The sequence below is a fragment of the Chrysemys picta genome, chromosome 3, assembly GCF_011386835.1.
Source record: "Chrysemys picta bellii isolate R12L10 chromosome 3, ASM1138683v2, whole genome shotgun sequence".
NCBI classification, from domain to species: Eukaryota; Metazoa; Chordata; order Testudines; family Emydidae; genus Chrysemys; species Chrysemys picta.
Genome location: NC_088793.1, coordinates 132147726 through 132166955, shown reverse-complemented (window position 1 = coordinate 132166955; position 19230 = coordinate 132147726). Strand labels below are relative to the sequence as shown.

General features: G+C 42.1%; 1 protein-coding gene across 8 annotated transcripts in view; it reads right to left on the bottom strand.

Annotated features, from left to right (window-relative positions):
• NTPCR (nucleoside-triphosphatase, cancer-related) overlaps window positions 1-18243 on the bottom strand; it is a 38380-nt gene extending 20137 nt beyond the window's left edge. For 7 of the 8 annotated variants that reach the window (XR_010599762.1, XR_255596.5, XR_255597.4 and 4 more), the window contains exons 1-4: window positions 17870-18233; window positions 13703-13865; window positions 12670-12766; window positions 8647-8856 (exon numbers count right to left, since the gene is read on the bottom strand). Coding sequence is in view for 4 of the 8 variants with exons in the window: in XM_065589027.1 (XP_065445099.1) it covers window positions 8647-8856; window positions 12670-12766; window positions 13703-13865; window positions 17870-17903 (504 nt within the window). In the remaining 4 variants the exon portion in view is untranslated. Of the gene's footprint in view, window positions 1-1892; window positions 3203-8646; window positions 8857-12669; window positions 12767-13702; window positions 13866-17869 lie in introns of those variants that run through there. The other variant, XM_005291208.5, reaches the window with a different exon arrangement.
• Between the last annotated feature and the right edge of the window lie 987 nt (window positions 18244-19230).

Below are 19230 nucleotides of genomic sequence, written 5' to 3'. Positions count from 1 at the left end.
AGGCTTTCCATATATTCTGCATATGTGAGACCAGGCAATACATTTTTGCCTTTACACTGAACATAAGGTACCATAACAGCTGAACTTAATTTGGAACTCTTAGTTTCTGATCCCCGTACTGAACATTTGAAACAAGTACGTTACATTACTTTGGGACTGACTTAGCTGTAAAGGCCAGAAGCAACCATTAAAATCATGAAGTCTGACCACCTGCATAACACAAGTGAGAGAATTTCACGTAGTAACCCCTACATCAAGCCCATAGCTTATGGCTGTGCTATAGCATGATTTTTTAGAAAGAAACCCAATCTTGTTTAAAGGGTGAAATCCTGGGTCTTGTGAACTCAGATGAAAAACTCCTATTGACTTCAATAGGATGGGTTTTAATCCTAGGACAAAATAATGGTGACTCCCCCAGATCCCTTGGTAAACTATTCCAGTTTAAAGTGAAAGAATTGTGCACAAGTCCATTTACACCCACATTGTGAGGTATATTTTTGGCTGGACTACTGTGTGCATGCACACAAGACTGCAGATGTATAGCTAAAAATCTGACCCTATATATCAATGACCAGGAAAGGAGAGATTATATGTAGAGAGGTGGGTAAATCTGAGAATGCAATAAAATAAAGGGCTCTTCTATTGCAAGTGGTGTCTGAATGCTAACAGGGTTTGACAGATGGCTTAGCTAGCATTTATCATGGAAAAATTAATAGTAGTGTAAAGTGCACAAAGGTCCCTATTAGGAGGGGGGAATCCCTCATACTATGTACTATACAACCCTATAAAACCGTGTCACACCCCTACAAAATGAAGTAAAAAATTGCAAGCAGGATCAGTAATGCTAGAGGACAATTATATTAACACCAGTTGTACAGCTGGGATATTATAGCATTATGAAAGCTAACAGGCACTTGAAAGGTAGCATGAGTAATGGTAAAGAGCTTCAGCAAGTCAGATTTGGCTTCTCATTTCACTTTATATATAAAACATTATTTAATCAAATAGAGGATTCCCAACTTCTTAGAGTCTCCAGCTGAGAGAAGTGATGGGGGAAAGCAGCTGGTAAATTTGGCAAAGGTTCTGTCCACTATCTTTATAGAAGAGAGAGAGTCACACCCTCTCCTCAAAGAAATGTCCAGGCTCAGGGTTCTGGATTGGGCTGGAGCCCAAACTCTAGAACCCTGTGTGGTCAGAGGGTCCCAGAGCCCAGGTGCCAGCCCATGCCCAAACATCTACACTGAAATTAAACAGCCCTACAGCCCAAGCCAGATACAGGTTTTTAAGCGCAGTGTAGACATACCTACCAATTCCCTAGATTCAAGCATTTGAGGACAAGGGCTTGGCTATTCACAATGGAGAAACCTCACTCTCACGCCTTGCTCTGACAAAACCAGTATTTGTTGAACTTCAGAGTAAGGTGCACATCTAAATGCTTTGCTCTTGGATAAGACTGGGTCACCCAATAGCACTATTTTAAGCGATAACTTGGAGTTGTCCACAGTTCCTAGCTAATGTGGACATCTGATGTTTAATTAAGGAATCAACTATGGCTTTAAGGCATAGTCCTATGTTGGAGTAGCATAGAACTGCACAAGCCCACAGGGAGCTCTGGGGGAATTCTCCCCTTCTAGTACATATTAAGAATAGGGCCTTAGCCCCACCCCTCTGGGGGTGATGTGCACCTCCAGTGGCCCACAGCAGGACTCACTTCTAACAGGCTCTTGCACAGAGTATGGGGAAGAGGAAGGATCCTCCTTGCATGCTTTCCCACAGCCTCCTATACACTTGCAAAAGGGCTGTCAGAACCTGGCTTTATAAATGCACATAGATCTGCTATTGGAGCATAACCATGAACTAGTGTACAAATAAATGACTAACTACAAGGCAAGTTTCCATATGCCTTTAACCAACATGTTTATTTTAACATTTGTTACACTCCACACAAAAAAGGAAGGAAGGAATTCAGTCCTTTCCATTCCTAAATCTTTGAAGTAGAAAACTCTTTAAGCTGCATGAGAACAAAAATACACCTGGCTGGAAATTTAGTTTATGACATGCAAGACTGATTAAGTGGTAAATGCTTTTTTCCTAAACACATTTACAAACCTCCTGAGGATATATGTTGTCTAATACTCTCATTTCTTGTTTCATCATTAACCAAAAAACATGCACAGGATTGCAAAAGGAAATAAACAGAAATTGTTAAGCATCAATAAGCCACAATGGATTGTTAAACTTGGATAGTCAAATGCAGCATTAAATCTAATGCTTGATACTTTAAACATTTTATGAAAAACATCTGTCAAGATTTTATTAAGAAAGCCATGGTCCTAAAGACTTTTTTTGGCTATAAGAAAATGTGAAAAATAAACAGAATAGGCAGCATTCCTATCAAGTACTGTCTAAGCAACTTAAAGCTAATCTTTTCTCTAAAATTCAACTCTGTAAATGACAATTGTCCAGTTATATCATGTATTTGTCTTAATGATTTCAGATCACATTTGCTCAGTTTACTTATCCTGAGACATGAGAATCAAGCTATTCTGTTTTGTTCATCATCATTCATAATGCTGACCCAGCTGAAGCATATTGGTGAGTTAGTTGAGGCACACTGCTGTAGGACCCCAGGGTCAGTGTTAGTGGTGGTGATAATGCACAAAGCAGATTGTGCAAGATTTTGCTCGGACTACATTCTGTTACACAGGTGTCAGCCCCCAGTTCTGCAATGTGTAGTGTGCAGGAGGACTGTGGGGCCTGTGCAGAGCTCTACTGACTTTAATGCTTCTCTGTAGACACAGCAGACTACCCTCACCATATGTTGCAGGATTAGGGGCTGAATCAATAGTTCCACTGAATTTAATAGTTAATTGAATTTGTGCTACTATAATTGGCATCAGAAACAATTGCTTGACTTTCAGATCCCAGGATGAGTTTGTTTAAAACCTTGTGAACTGAGTAAATTATACGTAAACGACTGACAAACATGGAAGCCCACTGTCCCATTTTAGAGTGCTACACACTCAATCCTGCTCATAGTGAAGACACTGGTAAAGTTGCCCCAGGCCTGAGTAGGGTTGGGCCCTCCAATATACTTATATAAGAGCCTATGGTTACAAACAAGAAATTGTCTTCATTTCCTGCAATCCTGCACAGTTGTTACAATATCTTGCAAAATGTTGTCTCTATTTTCCTTAGTAACCTAGATGGGAGGGTCAGGGGAAAAAAAAAAAAAAAAAAAAAAAATCAAAAATTTAATATATTAGAATTTGGCTTACCCTTTAAATAACCAACCATCTCTCTCATTTGAATTTTTTTTTTTTTTTTAAATCGAGTCCAGCATATATTTCCATATTAGGAGAGGAATAACTCTGTGAAACATCTGCTTCCTCTTGCTACCTACAGCAAACAGACCACCCCCATCTGCTACACTTAGAAACCTATGTAAAACTGTTAGAATAACTCTTTAAAAGTACTGCAGATACAAGTGATTATTCACTTGTGAATGACAGACAGAAATCATTCAAACCACACACTAGAAATGCTTTTCAAGATACCTTCTTAAACCATTCACATACTATATAGCAGTGATTTTTCTGTCTTCAGTATTTGATAGGATTATATTTCAATAAGGATGTCTTATTCGTGTCAACCACCTCTGCAGTGAAGAATTAAAACAAGCTCTTTAATATTATACAACACTGCTTTGACGCTAAGTACCTAGGTTTCTCAGAATATTTGGATAATTTTTTTTTGAAAAAAATTCAAAAACTAGTTAAAGTTTAGGTGTTACTGTACCTGCGTTGGTCCAAGGTTGTTAGAGAGAGACATGGTGGGTGAAGTAATCTTTTCTTGGACCAACTTCTGTTGGTAAAAGACAAGCTTTTGAGCTTACATGGAGCTCCTCTTAGGTTCAGACCTGAAGAAGAGGTCTGTGTAAACTCAAAAGCTTGTGTCTTTCACCAACAGAAATTGGTCCAAGAAAAGATATCACCTCACACAACTTGTCTCACAAAGTTTAGGAGCTTTTGAAAGTGTAAACACCACTACACATAGCTGATGAATTCTTATGTCTGTACAACTGTTGGATTTTGTGAGTGCAAGGTCTAACACTTGTGCACAAGCAAGTGTTTGCATTTCAGAAGTGTATGTACAAAACTACTTGTGCCTGCACAAGTGGAGACCTGGGGTAACATTTGGCCCCACTAGAGTCAATGACAAGACTCCCACTGACTTCAGTGGGGCCAAGATTTCACCTCTTGAATGCAAGTGCAATAACTGGATCAGACCATGGACTACCTAGTCCAGACTCCTGTCTCTGATAGCAGCCAGCAACAAATGCTTTAGAGGCAGGTGCAAGAAACCCCAAAGTAGACAGATGTAGGATCATATTCCCCCAGTAAAGTCTCACTGTAAACAAAGATCGAATTGGCTTAAGCTCTGAAGCCTGAGGTTCTATATCCCTTCCGATACAACAGTTAATGCTGAAAACAGAGAGTAACTCTGGGTATTCTTTTTATACATATAAATGTATTGGTGATGTCCCAATATGTTACTCTATACAATAAATGAAGCCATATGTAACTGTTGGCAACAGACATTGTGAACCTGAAGAGAGACAGTTAGCAATTTGACATAGTACTTTCATCCAGGCCATTTTAATTCCAGGGAGCAGATACAATAATGGGTACCTGAAAGAGTGACATGGAAAACAGGAGGGAGGGAAGAAGTCTTTGAAATGTTACTCAGAATGTTAGTCAATAAAAGTAACAAACACAAAGAGAGTGAGGCACTCAAAAGGGCAATCATTCTACAGGATATTTATCATGGGACACAAGGTACAGTGAACAACACAGGTAAGTCAGATGCCATGGTCTCACAGAAAACCTCTTGACTTCACCCATTACCTTGACTTTCAGGTGACCCGCCGAACATTTAAAATAGCAATAGCCATATGTTCAAGGCATGTAAAATACCTGTGTAGCCAAAGTTTTTATGTACATATATGCAGCAAGAAATTATCTAAACTGAGAATACTGGCAAGCATATTGTACAGATTAGGAAATCTTCACGGCTATTTTGCAAGACTTTTCGTACTTATTTCCTGCTCTTATTAACCTCCAGGGATGGTCTAATCCCGAGTTGTGGGCTGACTTCCAGATAAGCATTGGGGGTTTTTTGTTCTGCCATGTTATATTATATATTAGAAATGCCAGTATTTATATTCATATCCAGAGAGCGGAAAGCGTTTGTGGACATCACTATTACAAAGCATCTGGGTAAGATAGAACGAACCACGACCAAGATTCCAAGCATGCAAGAATACTATGAAGTCCATTATCACAATAAAAATACAAGTACGCTCAGGGAAAGATCAATTTGCAAAAAATCTCTATTTGGAGCCCTTTTCTCTTTGGAGTACAGGAAGAAAAAGGGGAAAACAAGTGGACTAAAAAAAAAAAAAATCCATATTCCTCAATACTTTTATCAAAATAAACTGACATAGATGGATCAGAAACATCTTGGGCATTTGACTTTAATGATTTTGTGTCTGGTACCTCTGATTTTACTAGGCACAATACAAATAGGATTTGACATGTAGTTACTAGATGTCACAAAAACCAAATACAAGATAACTGTATCAAGAGCTGAAGACAGAGGAAAGGATGTGTTTTGTTATCTAAAAAAAATTCTCCATGAAAATGTTGCAACAGAAGGGACAAGGTGAAAATTGGAAAGGGAGAAATGTTGCTTTCAGTAAACAGCATAAGTGTGGGGCTTAGAAAAAGGTCAGGTTTCAGAGGGATGATTTTATAAGTTAGAAATACACCTCTGCTGGTGGGTGCTTTTCATTCTACTAGTAAAACATTTACTTCTAGTAAACTGAATTTATGTAGAATGATGATGTATGGACAGTTCACAAAGATGATGTATTAACAGTCCATAAACACTCTTACTCCATGTCATACAGAAGCTGATTGAATATCAGGGAAAGAACATGTATTATTTATAATTAAAAGATGTTAACTTTCTGTAGACTCTGGTTCCTAACCTCCTGTGATGCAGTGGGTCTTGCACCATGGTTCAATTGTCCTGATCTACGATGATGCTGTTTTTCCACACTGAAACCTACTATGGATTCTAGTTTTTTGTTTGTTTTGTTTTTTTAAAAGACAGTTGGAAACCCAAACTTCACTAGTGTATTTTCACAAAAGCAAAAGGAAGGGTTTAAGGAGAAAACAGATGCAAGCCAGCTTCGGAGAATAACCTGGGCTTCTATATTATGTATAATACTAGACCTATAAAGGAAAAGTTCGAGGAAAATGGGCAGTGAGGGTGGACCATCCTGCATTATCACTGGGAAGATTTAGTTCCCTCGGAAAGATGGAGCCATGCAACAATAGAGGGTAAGCTCTCTAGGGGCAGGGACAATCTGTGTTCGGTGCTTGTACAGCATCTACAACAACTGGTTCCTGATCTAGGACTGAGGCTCCTAGATGCTACACTACAAGAAGTAATTAAAATACCACCAGCAATACAAAATCGCTCTTATTACATAGGAGTTTCATACTTAATACATCCCAAAGTGCTGTAGGAGGTAACACATTAAATATTAAGGGCTATATTCTCAACCACTGTTAGCAGCGCTGCATCCATTTACCCCAGCTGAGGATTTGGTCACAAGAGGACCAAACAGATGCCTGTCTACCTGTACACTGGGAGATAAAAACGAACTGCACCATGCCACAAAGCAGCAAGATATGGCTGGCACTGCTTGAATGTGCAAGGGCTGCGGGGGCACTCCAAGTCCTCCCCCATGTTATGGCAATTCAAGAATGGAGGCGGTGAGCTATTGCTTACAGTAGCCAGCAGAAACATCTGTATCATTACAGCTTCGGTTCCTGCTTCATGCACAAATTTGAATCAGCAGGGAATGAACAGGTAAATATATTCATGTTAACGTGCAAGGCAGATATCCTGCTAGATGATGCTTCAGTACATTAGGTCCCTGTGACTTGGGAACCATCACAGTCTGTTACATTCCTCATCCCTCGCACTTAATCCATTAGCTGAAGTAAGCAGTTTTCCATAATCAGAACAAGAGTAACTATATATCATGATCCTAGCAATGTAAACAGACTGCTGACTTTCTTAGAGAATGTGATACAGTTGTCTACAGTGCTAGTCCCAGTAAAGACTTCCAATAGTGAATGGAGATGACCTAGGGTCCAGAAGTCTGCTGAGACATAGGTGGAGATGGCATGAGTGATGCTGTGACGTTCAGTGAGGAAGATGTGGCCTGCTACCAAGAAGAAATTTGGCTTTCCTGGGTTTTAAAGTGAGCAGACATTAAAGCATATAGTGGTTGATAACTAGCAGGTGAAGATGGGGATGAATAACTCACAATTGATGCTGCAGATACAGGACACTGGTTCTTAGGTGATGCAGAAATGGTCAATGGCATTCCTAGTAAGGACACTGTGATATCTCCAATGTGGGGCAGGGGGAGGACCATCCCATGCCATATAATTTCACACAACCACATAACATGTTACAATATAAGTGAATATTTAGGGGAGCTGCATGGCACAGTAAGGCAGACATTTTCATTATGTGCTTTAAACAGCACCACTAAATAAGATCATTCAGCCCATGAAGCAGCATCAAAATAATGACTGACTTTCTTTCATCATTCATTCAGTCTTAATTACGATGTACACAAAATATAGTAAGCACGCATCATAACTTGCATCACCCTAATCATGAACTACAATAGTATCTACTTGTATGGTGTATTGCATTAAAACATTCTCTCCATACATCTTAATTTTCTGACAAGTCACAATTATTGAATTTTTGTAGTTCTTAAGAATCTATTGTTCTGTTCTGGAAATATGGTCTAATTCTGTGTGCTAGTTTCAGTAAATATCAACCAAAATTAAACTGAAGGGAAGAGACCAATTTTTAAAACATTTTTTTACTTGTTTAATGAAACATTTAGCATCTTTCTGGATGCTTAATAAAGGTCTTAAACTGGTATTTCTAGAAGGAGACTACATAACTGTTAGGATGAGGACTTGAGAATTTGTCTATGCTTGATTTGCAGGGTCTTAAAGTGCAGTTCCTATCTGAAAACTAAGTGTTGTAACAATGGGTTCTGTGTTATTGTGTCTCCATGACTCCAGATAAAGCATGCTGAATTTACAAGAGGCCTTCTTTCTCCTCTTATTACCAATCCTGCAAACTCAAAATGAGCTCAGTTTCAAGGTAAGTTCTTTTCATCTCACATATCATCATTGGTGGCAAAGGCTCTACAGACCAATTTTCAAAGATGAACTATACTTGAAAGAATGAATGAATGCTGGTCTGGCACTGTCACACCATGGTGATGGGAACACTAGAAACAACAATACTAATATTCCTTCAACAGACCCATTCATTCAATGGGTCTGCCAACAAAAGTGCCCATTGTGCATTTTTTGTGTGTGATGTGAACACCTGCCCATTAAGAACTCAACTGAGACCACTGCCTTCATTTCACTGGGACTATCCAACGAGCATCCATTGATAGCATTTGAATTGAGCCAGATTCACACTGCTGACCTAGAGGTGAAAGGCTCCTTAAAGATATCGGAGATTACTTACATTGAACACCTTAACATCCTTCCGACTTCTTATCTCCTCCACGAGACCCAATGGCTTGCCTTTAGGTATTGGTATAGTTCCAAGAATTGTGGTCCCTGAAGCAGTCAGAGTTTGTCGAACTGCTTGAATAAAAGACCGGCTGAAGAGTTCCATTTTACCAACCTCATCTATTACGTACACTTTTTTCCCTGTGTCACTACCAAGATCAACCTATAGGAAAGATACACAAATGGATTAAAAAGCATGAAGAAATCAAGACTGAGGTAAGAGCCAATCTTCTCTGTGGGAAAAATGTCAGTTCAGGAGTAACATTTCTTTGAAATAGTTCTGGAGCATAAGGACAGAAAAGCCAGTCACCCCAGTTGCTAAGGATGCCAGCAGCCAACCAACCTGTTACCTAGCAAAACAGGATCCCAGATGGGAAGAAAGGAAGAGCCAACAGTTGTTCCTTGACTGAGATTTGTAGTTTTAGGGCAGCAAACGCCTGTTGGCGCAGTCACACAATTTTACATGTTATTTTTCTTTGCATGTGAGTAGTGTAGAATCTTTGAAGATGTAGTATATTGTTTTTAGTTTTGTGATGTAGGTCCTTTTGGGGGAAGCTGTTGGAAACAGCAGGAGAGTTTGCTCCCTAACTAGAGTCAATTCTTGGTGAAGTGTTGCTTCCTATGAAAAAGTTAGTGTTTGGGCTAAGATTTTAGAAAGAGGAGAGAATGTCTGCTTGTGGTTTGTGACCACCTCTGTTCAATGACTGGTGTATATTATAAAGAACAAGTTACAATAAGAAAATACTTAGACTCCAAATTACTGATATCTTCTCCCAAGGAAACTGACTTGCAAGGCCTCAACATCTGCTACTGCTTGGCAGAGATGTGATAATATTTTTACATGCCAGCTACTGTAGTTAAGTCTGAGGGGCACTAGATTTTCAAAGCTGCATTCACATTACTACACCCACAAAACTCTGCATTTGCATGGGTCAACAGATAAATACACTTATAATTAGGGCAGGGGTTTCCAAACTGTGGTATGTGTGCCATTGGTAGTACAGGAGCTTGATGCTTCATCCATTCACTTCACAACTACTTTTTAAGATGGCACATAAACCAATAAAGTACAGAAATCTGACAGGCTACAGATTAGATGAAAGCGAGCTCACCACCCTCTTCTGAGGCTATTAACTGAAAAATCCAGTTCTATTATTTTTGTCTGTAAGCAGCAAATCAACCCAAGTCAAAACTTCACTGTTAATCCATGAATAAGTACAGACACCACCCATGTATGTAACTTAAGGAGAAGCCAGTCTACATGTTGTCCCTTGTGAAGCTAGAAAATGTTAGCTCCTACGAAAATGGATGCACTACATAACATTTCCTAAAACCTTTCAGAGCTGAGTCCCTACTGATATCTGAGTCCCTGCAGGGTGGGGTAGTTTTATTTAAAACCCTTTCACAGATCAGTGAACTGAAAAGTCAGTTTACTAGGAAAAGTGCTAAGAAATGGAGCTGCTTCTTTGTACAGAATCCCCAGTCCCTTCAGGTGAAGTTTGCGGAGCCCCAAACAGAACTCACTTTAGCATCCACTCTCTTTCCCAGTGAAGTCAGTGGGAGCTGGCCCATAGAGTCTAAGCAGTCCCACAAATATGTTAAGTAGCATATACCTGTTTCAAGATGCTCTGTGATCAAAGCAGGCAAATCCAACTCCGAACTGACATTCTACGTTTTCCAGTACATTGTAGTGGGGCCTTGGGACTCAGACGGACATCTGATATATTTTGCTATTTCTACAAACTGTCCACTAAAAAGGACTTTAACTATCTGGCATATGCTGCTGTCCCATAGTCCCTACAAAAATATTAGTGAGATCCCTGTAGATTTACTGATAACCATCTAAGATTTGTATTATTATACTTCTATTAGCTTACCACCCTTCTGCAATACCTACTCTCCCCTTTAGTTCTTATACACCTCTACCGCGATATAATGCTGTCCTCGCGAGCCAAAAAAAAAAAAAAAAAAAAATCTTACCACGTTATAGGTGAAACCGCGTTATGTCGAACTTGCTTTGATCCACCGGAGTGTGCAGCCCTTCTTCCCCCCGGGAGCACTGCTTTACCGCGTTATATATGAATTCGTGTTATATCGGGGTAGAGGTGTACATTTACTTTGCTTCACCTACCCTTACTTTCCATTGGTCTCTTCCTATTCCAAACTGATGCTGTCCTTCCCTTTCACACTATTCCTTTCCCACTCTGTACCACCTATAGGCAAGACCCTGCTCCCACTCAATCAATAGGACTTTTGCTATTATTTTCAAAGGGAGCAGGATGAGGCCCTTTCCCAATTCTCCAACTCCTCTCTACTCGAGTCTCTTTCACACATACGGCTCTATTATGCTTGTGAACAAAGTGAATACTACTTGATTCCTTTTAGTAAGTTCTGTGTTGAATTTATATTATTAAATAATCAGATACATTATCCTTTATAAGTATACGAAGTGCAGCCCTTGTTTAGTGAGGTCTTTTCCCCAGAGATTAAGTTTACTATAAGTGAGGTTTCATTTTTAAATTAAAAAAAAAAAAATCAAAATCTGTAAATATTATTAATGTCGTCTCTCCCCTTTGTCCTCCTACCCCCTTCACAATCCTTCCTGTTGCCATACGGTTGTATTTTTGTTCCTTCCCCAAAGTGTTAGATAGGCAAAAAACCTCAACCTCATCTTTGTTTCCTAACCCACTCTGTTGCCTTGTCCTCTCCAGGTGCCTTGCAAAATTCTCTTCTCCCCTAGCCTAACCTGCTTTTAGCAATGTAGTTAAATCACCATCAAAAGGATTTCTCTAGTAGTGGTGTCAGCAGCTGTTGCACTGTTTACTTGAAGATGCTGACAAAAGATCTGTTCTAGTTTAATTTTGCAGTGAGGGCTGGGAGAGCAGCAATTCCAGTACGGATGTTATCTATTATTCACTACAAGCACAGTATCCGATGTGTTTTCGCCTACCTACTTCACATATGATTCAAACAAATTTCAGATAGCATGTGAAGAGAAGGAAAGAGGAGGATGGAGCACAAAGGAACACATGCACTGGAGGCATTAAGCCATTTCATTGTGTTACACTTCAGACACCTGGTTGTGCAAATTTTATCAGCGATATATGTTGTAAGTGAAGAAACACTGTTCCCATTACTATGTGTGTGGAGCCTGGAAACAGAAATTGTAAATCCAGACCCCAGTTTACACTACTGGATGCTGGTGAAAATTCTTTAAACCTATGTTGACAAGACTTGTACCATGGAATGTGCCTTGATCAGATGATACCTAGAATGGAAATTAAAATACAACAACAGAGGTCCCACACTGATGCAGCCAGAGAGCTCCGCAAGCAGCAACAGACAGATTCTCAAATTACTATGAGCCACTGAAGATGTAACAAGTTTGCAAGTCTCTTGAAACAAGGCTAATTAAAAAGGAAAACAATGCTTTAAAAAAAAAAAAAAAATTGTTTCCACCAGAAACATTCTCTCCACTTTCACAGGAAAGGGAAAGCTAGGAAAAGTGGATCACAGCAAGGGAGAGAGCAGATTCTGGCTCTGCAGTAAGCTCCCCTTCTTGGGAGTCCATGGAAACTCCTCCACTGGAGCTCTGCAGGAAGAAAGCATACATTTTGTGGGTGCAGGAGTGAATTGAAACAGCAGTTTGCCACAGGAAGATCTGCTGCTGAATCCTCCAATATCCAAGATTGTGGCTCCCTGTCACACCTGATATTGTGCAGTCATAAGGATGCTTCTACGAGATGTTCTGCCAGAGGGATGGGGAACAGGAAGAGTGGTTTTGAGGAGGCAAAGGGATCTCCTGAAAGTCTCGCAGATCACAGGAGAACTGCTCCCCCCACCCCCTTCAGATCCTGCAGTGAGTGCAGGACAGCTAAACCTAAAACAAGAGTCATTATGGCTACCCAACAACTTTAACCTAGCAAGCCTTCTAATACTAGTACTTGCTTTCCAGAAGCTTTCATAAGCTACTCACATTTCTCAGCACAGGAAGCACCAAGTGCTCAAATGAAACCAGGTCTACTATGTATTGTCCAACACGATATTCATGTCTTGCAGTAGAAGAATCAGAACTGAATTTACAAAAAAAAATTCTTGTTAATAATATGAACCACGAACATGCTGATAATTTGCTGTAATACTTTTAGCTGTGCTGATCGGAGTGGTTATCTAACCAGCCAGATTTCCTTTAAAATTCAACTCCCGCAACCCCTCAAAAACCACACACACACCCCCAACAAACCAACCCTATATTGGATATGCTGCAGATGGCAAAACAGAAAATATACAGCTTTTCCTCCTAGTATATAGACACACAGTCATAGGTTAGTCACAGTGTCATCTAAATGTGGTATTAAACATTGTTCAGAAAGACAGATAACAGGGTGAAGAGGCCAAAGTTTTGCATGGAGTGTTAAATGCTGAGGAGATGTCCAGTGAAGCAGGAGAGACTTTGGATTCATATGTATTTTAGACCTCCTATATGGGGATCTGAAATACCTGCCTAGTTAAAAACCCAGTTATGGGACTTATGGGACAGTCAGTGGCTTGTTGTAGACAGCTTATCTGAACTTATCTTCTCTGATTCATGATCATCAGGGCTGTCCCTTAGAAAGTAATTGGAGGAAGCAAGTTATTTTCCTTCCAACCTGAAAAAAATAGTGTCTGAGATCATGAAATCAGCTTGCATGTTCTATTGTTCTACGGGGATTCAGAGCCCATGCTGAAGTCAAAGGACCCAGTTCATTACTGCTCTGCACTAGTGGGAAAGCTGGAGGACCATTCTGAGTTGGTAGGGGGTTTTACGTTAACTTGGCAGAGATGCAAATGTCTCCATAAAATGAAGGATAACAGTGAGTCAGACCCAGAGAATCTAACAGACAAAGAACGTGATCCTAAAGCCCTCTGTGTGTGGAAAGCCCAATGACTTCCAGGGCATTTAATGCACGGAGGGGCTTGCAGGACTGCCCCTAAAGCAGTAACCACCTTAATCTATAAAACAGCAGTACCCAAGTCTAGATAAAGTTCCTCGTCTCCCAGACAAAGTGATGACATCAAATCCTATCCTCCTGCCGCTTTCTCTGACTTCCTCTGTGTAAAATCCATCAATAGGGACCCCAGAGGATTTTAGGACTTCAGTGGCTTTCTGGATCAATGTCGTCTTTCCAATCCCTAAAATAAGGAAGTGCCCATTATTAGTGCAAGCAAAGCATAAAGCCTGGTTTTAAATTTGCCCATTCTGAGGCAGCAATCACATTTGGCAGACAGGTAGCTGGCTGCACACATTTTATACAGATTGATGTTTTTCCTAATTCTGATTTCTCCAAATCAGAAAACTTTTTATCCTGGAGAGGGGAAAAAAAGAATGAACAGAAGTCAGGTTTCACATTACATTTTGAATGTTTGTAGGCCTCTGGCATACACAACCTCCCTTTATTCCAGTGCCATTTGTTCTCTTGTTGGCAAAAAGGTCTGAGTTCATCACATCTTTAGAGTAAATGGTTAAAAATAACTGCATTCCCTATGTGCCTGATTTTCACAGATGCTAGCACAGAGATGGGCAAACTACAGCCCATGGGCCACATCTGGCCCAGCCCCCCCGAGCTCCTGGCCCAGCCTCTCCCCCGCTGTTTCCCCTTCCCCGCAACCTCAGCTCCCTCGCTCTGCCACCGGTGCAATGCTCTGGGCAGCGGGGCTGTGAAGTTCCTGGGGCAGCGCAGCTGCAGAGCCTGCCCTGACCCGGTCTCTGTGCTGTGTGGTGGTGGCGGCAGCATGGTCTGGCTCCAGCCAGGCAGCGCAGCTGTAGCGCTGCCAGCCACCGGTGCTCCAGGCAGCACGGTAAGGAGGCAGGGAGTGGGGGAGTTGGATAGAGGGCAGAGGAGTTCAGGGTGGTGGTCAGGGGACAGGGGTGTGGATAGGGGTTGGGGCCCTGGGGAGGCAGTCAGGAAGCGGGGGGTTAGATGGGGTGGCAGGGGTTTCGGGGGCAGTCAGAGGACAGGGAGAAGGAGTGGTTGGATGGGGCAGGGGTTCGGGGGGGGCAGTCAGGAATGAGAGGAGGGGTTGGATGGGGCGGTGGGGGTCCGGGGGCGGTCAGGGAGCAGGGGGTGGGGATGGGGCAGGTGTCACAGGGCAGGGCAGGATGTGGGGGGGCCGGGCCATGACCCACTCCCCTAACCGGCCCTCCATACAATTTATGAAACTCGATGCGGCCCTCAGGCCAAAAAGTTTGCCCGCCCCTGTGTTAGCATCTGCAGCTCCCCTTGGCCTCAGAGGAGCGGTAAGTGCACAGCTCATTGCCTCTGAAAATCAGGCCCTAGAAGACAAAATGACTTCTAATGAAAGGAACTTCTAAACAAACAGAAGGGAAGATAATCCATCCCAAAGTGGATCTAGATATCCTTCTCACCACATACCCCACCAGGGGAGGACAGATTGTATTTAATGTGCCTCTTCCTCTAAGTGAATGCTGGCAGTCTTCCAGAGGTTCTCTCCAATCCCACAATGGAAGTGTCCCTCCAGGCTACATCACAAATACACCTCTTGGCTGTCTCTTATTTTAAACTCAAATTTACCTAGATCTCATACAAAATCCGGTGTCATTATTTCATCCCTTTTATCACACCAGTCAGCTGTCTTGTTGAAGCAGATTTATTTATGGATCAAAAGTGTCAAGTATCTGGCAGAGCAGGCCTTTAAACTCCTGGAGGCAGAGAGTATGGGCCACATTTTTAAAGGTATTTAGGTGTGTAACACCACAGGCAGATATCTAGTGGGAGTTGCAAAAGTTGCCCAGGTGCCTAATTTGATAGGGATTAGACATCTAGGCCCAGATCCTCAAAGGTACTGGGGCTCCTAACTGTTGATTTAAATGATTTAATGAAAGCTAGGAGCCTCTGAGGATCTGGGCTATAGGCACTTTTGAAAATCCAAATAGGCACCTATCTGCATTTAGGTGCCTAAAGATGCCTTTAAAAAAAATCTGTCCCATAGTCTATTGTGTCTTGTACAACACAAGCATACTAGCATAATTATTATTTGTATTAATGTAATGCCTAAAAGGCAACAGAGGGTCCTGTGGCACCTTTAAGACTAACAGAAGTATTGGAGCATAAGCTTTCGTGGGTGAATGCCCACTTCATCAGACGCAAGTAATGGAAATTTCCAGAGGCAGGTATACATCAGTATGGAGATAACGAGGTTAGTTCAATCAGGGAGGGTGAGGTGCTCTGCTAGCAGTTGAGGTGTGAACACCAAGGGAGGAGAAACTGCTTCTGTAGTTGGATAGCCATTCACAGTCTTTGTTTAATCCTGATCTGATGGTGTCAAATCAATGCCTAGGCGCCATGCCTAGGAGCCCTAGCCATGGCCCAGGACAGCCTATACAAACACAGAACAAGACGACTGCCCTATAGAGCGCCGTATCTAAGTAATAAAGGTAGCAGTCATTTTATCCTCAGATACCCATCTAATCTGTATTTCAGTTTGCACACGGTTAGGCTAGGTAAGGTTAGAGTTTTTTTAAAACATAGTTGTACCAGCAACATATCATGGTGGTGAGTAACAAAAATGCCTATATTTGACAGAACTTACCATAGTTCAAACCAATTTGTAAAACTCTAAACATCTTTAGACCATCTCTTTAGTGAGATTTATATTAGATGTTAAAAATGCTCCATGCTAAATATAGTTTTCTAATCTGTTATTGGCTTTAGTAATTACTTCTGCAGTTTACAGCTTTGCAACAGTTGCAATGGGTATTGAAAAGAATGAGAAATTAATGAGATTAATACCTGTACTTCATTTTTCTCACTAATCACATGTATTATTTTTGTATAACTATTATATTAATCTACCAAAAAAAAAAAAAAAACCCAATCCCTTTACATTTTTTGAAAAACCTGAGACCATACATTTTTAACAAAGACCATTCCTTTAAGATTAGTGGCTAAATGAGATGCATCAAAGAAGGGGGCTGTAGCCCATGAAATCTTATGCTGAAATAAATTTGTTAATCTCCAAGGTGCCACAAGTACTCCTGTTCTTTTTGCGGATACAGACTAACACGGCTGCTACTTTAAAACAGCAACAGTATTTCTGCTGCCCCTGTTTTACCTCAGTGATAATCAGATTCCCTTGCAGTGATAAAGTACTCAGTCTTCTTCAACTCATGGTCTATATTATCCATTTGGGATTCCAATTACCATCTCAGACTAAAGGGACAAATGATATTGCACCATATTTGTACATTATTTAGACTGAACGTGCTAACTCACTACAATTAAATTACAGAAAATATTAATGTGAAGGCAATTGCTAATGTTTGCAGTTTAATTGGCCTGGGTTTAGTTGTCTAGGAATTTGTCAAGACAGAGAAAAAAATAATAGTGCCTGGAAATACAAGTTACATAGTATTAATTTGTTTAGAAGAAAAGTCTATTTATGGTCTTGATTTGGTGAATTCAAGATTTCTGACCTAAACAGCAAAGAGCATGAAAAGTGAGAGACCGATCTGCAAATTGCAGATTACGTCTTTGAAAGGAGAGTGGCTTCATTCAAAAACAGCTTTTGTACTTTTTTGTGCTTAAGGGTTTTGTTGGGTGTTTCGGTGGAGAATTTGAGAAATCAAGGTAATTACAAAAAAAAAAAAAAAAAATCCCTCCCTCATTTACACCGCCCCAGGTTGAGACCCGAGTAGAGAAATGGCTGCTCTTCACGCAGGGTTTTTGCAAGTGTAAATGACCAAATTAGTTACAGTGGTGCGACCCCGTACCGCAGATGCAGTTTAAATAGCATTAAGATTGGGGTAACTTCATCCGGAAATGTACCAAACGGAACGGGGATAAAGGCTGTTAACGTGCATCTACCTAGAGGGTTTGCAACAGAGTAGCCGGGCAGGGTGCGTAACATGGGGGCAAGTTTTCGCAGGGACCCAAGGGAGGCCAGTCCGGGGGCGGAGGGGGAGACACTCAGGGCGGTCTGGGGCCGGGGCCGGCTGCAACTCATTCACCCCGGGCCCGCGGCGGGGCGGTGGCTCCCGCTGCACCCGGTGGGGGAGGGGATGATGGCTGCCACCCCCGAGCTGGCTTGGGGCCCCCAGCGCTGCGAGCCCCATCGCGGCCCTGCAGGCGCCAGGAGAATCCCCGCAGCGGGGCCGCGCTGCCCGGGGCGGGGGTTACCTGGGGGTCCGGTGAGGAAAACATGCTTGGCCATGGCGAGGGGCCGGGGGCGCCCTGCAGCGATCCCGCCCCCCGCGCTCCAAGGGCGGCCGGAGCCTGTCACAAGGGCCCGGGCTGCCGCTGCTCCTCCTCCGGCAGGCCCCGCTCACCACCCAGCTGCCTGCAAAGCGGTGGCGGCCGCCCCCTTTCCGGAGCGGGGCTGGCTTCTGGCTTCTGGCGTGTCTCGCTCAGCCGCGCTCTGGCTGCCTAGGAGCGGGTCTCTTGTAGGGATTTGTCAAGGCTGGTTATTAACGTGGCCCCCGCCGGGCAGGGGCCTTTCCAGACTCAAAGGCGAAGTTTAGCGCACACCTGCTCTTTCTCTCATGGGCGGGGCTGAGGGAAAAGCGTGTGTGGAGCGGGAGCCTGGCACTGAGGGGCACCCCCGTGACTGAGGAGTTTCCCTCGGGACGCTGTAGGCAACGTTGGGTCATGCCCTAGAGCTAGGCTGAGAGTCTTTTAAATGAGAAAAAACAACGAGGGGGCCTTGTGGCACCTAAGAGACTAACAGATTTATTTGGGCATAAGCGTTCCTGGGCTAGAACCCACTTCATCAGATGCATGCAGTGGAAAATACAGGCGCAGGTATAAATACATGAAAGGCTGTGGGTTGCTTTACCAAGTGTGAGGTCAGTCTAACCAGATAAATCAATTAACAGCAGGATACCAAGGGAGGAAAAACAACTTTTGAAGTGGTAAGAGAGTGGCCCATTTCAGACAGTTGACAAGAAGATGTGAGTAACAATAGGGGGAAATTAGTATTGGGGAAATTAGGTTTAGATTTTGTAATGACCCAACCACTTCCAGTCTTTATTCAGGCCTAATCTGATGGTGTCCAATTTGCAAATTAATTCCAGTTCCGCAGCTTCAGGTTGGAGTCTGTTTCTGAAGTTTTTTTGTTGAAGAATTGCCAGTTTTAGGTCTGTTATTGAGTGACCAGAGAGACTGAAATATTCTCCTACTGGTTTTTGAATGTTATGATTCCTGTCCTCAGATTTGTGACCATTTATTCTTTTGCGTAGAGACGGCCTGGTTTGGCCGATGTACATGGCAGAGGGGCATTGCTGACACACAAGTTATTTTTCCTCCCTTGGTATCCTGCTGTTAATCGATTAGCTCGTTAGACTGACCTCACACTTGGTAAAGCAACCCCCATCCTTTCATGTATTTATACCTGCTCGTGTATTTTTCACTTCATGCATCCGATGAAGTGGGTTCTAGCCCACGAAAGCTTATGCCCACATAAATTTGTTAGTCTCTAAGGTGCCACAAGGACTCCTCGTTTTTGCTGATACAGACTAACAGGGCTACCACTTTTAAACTAG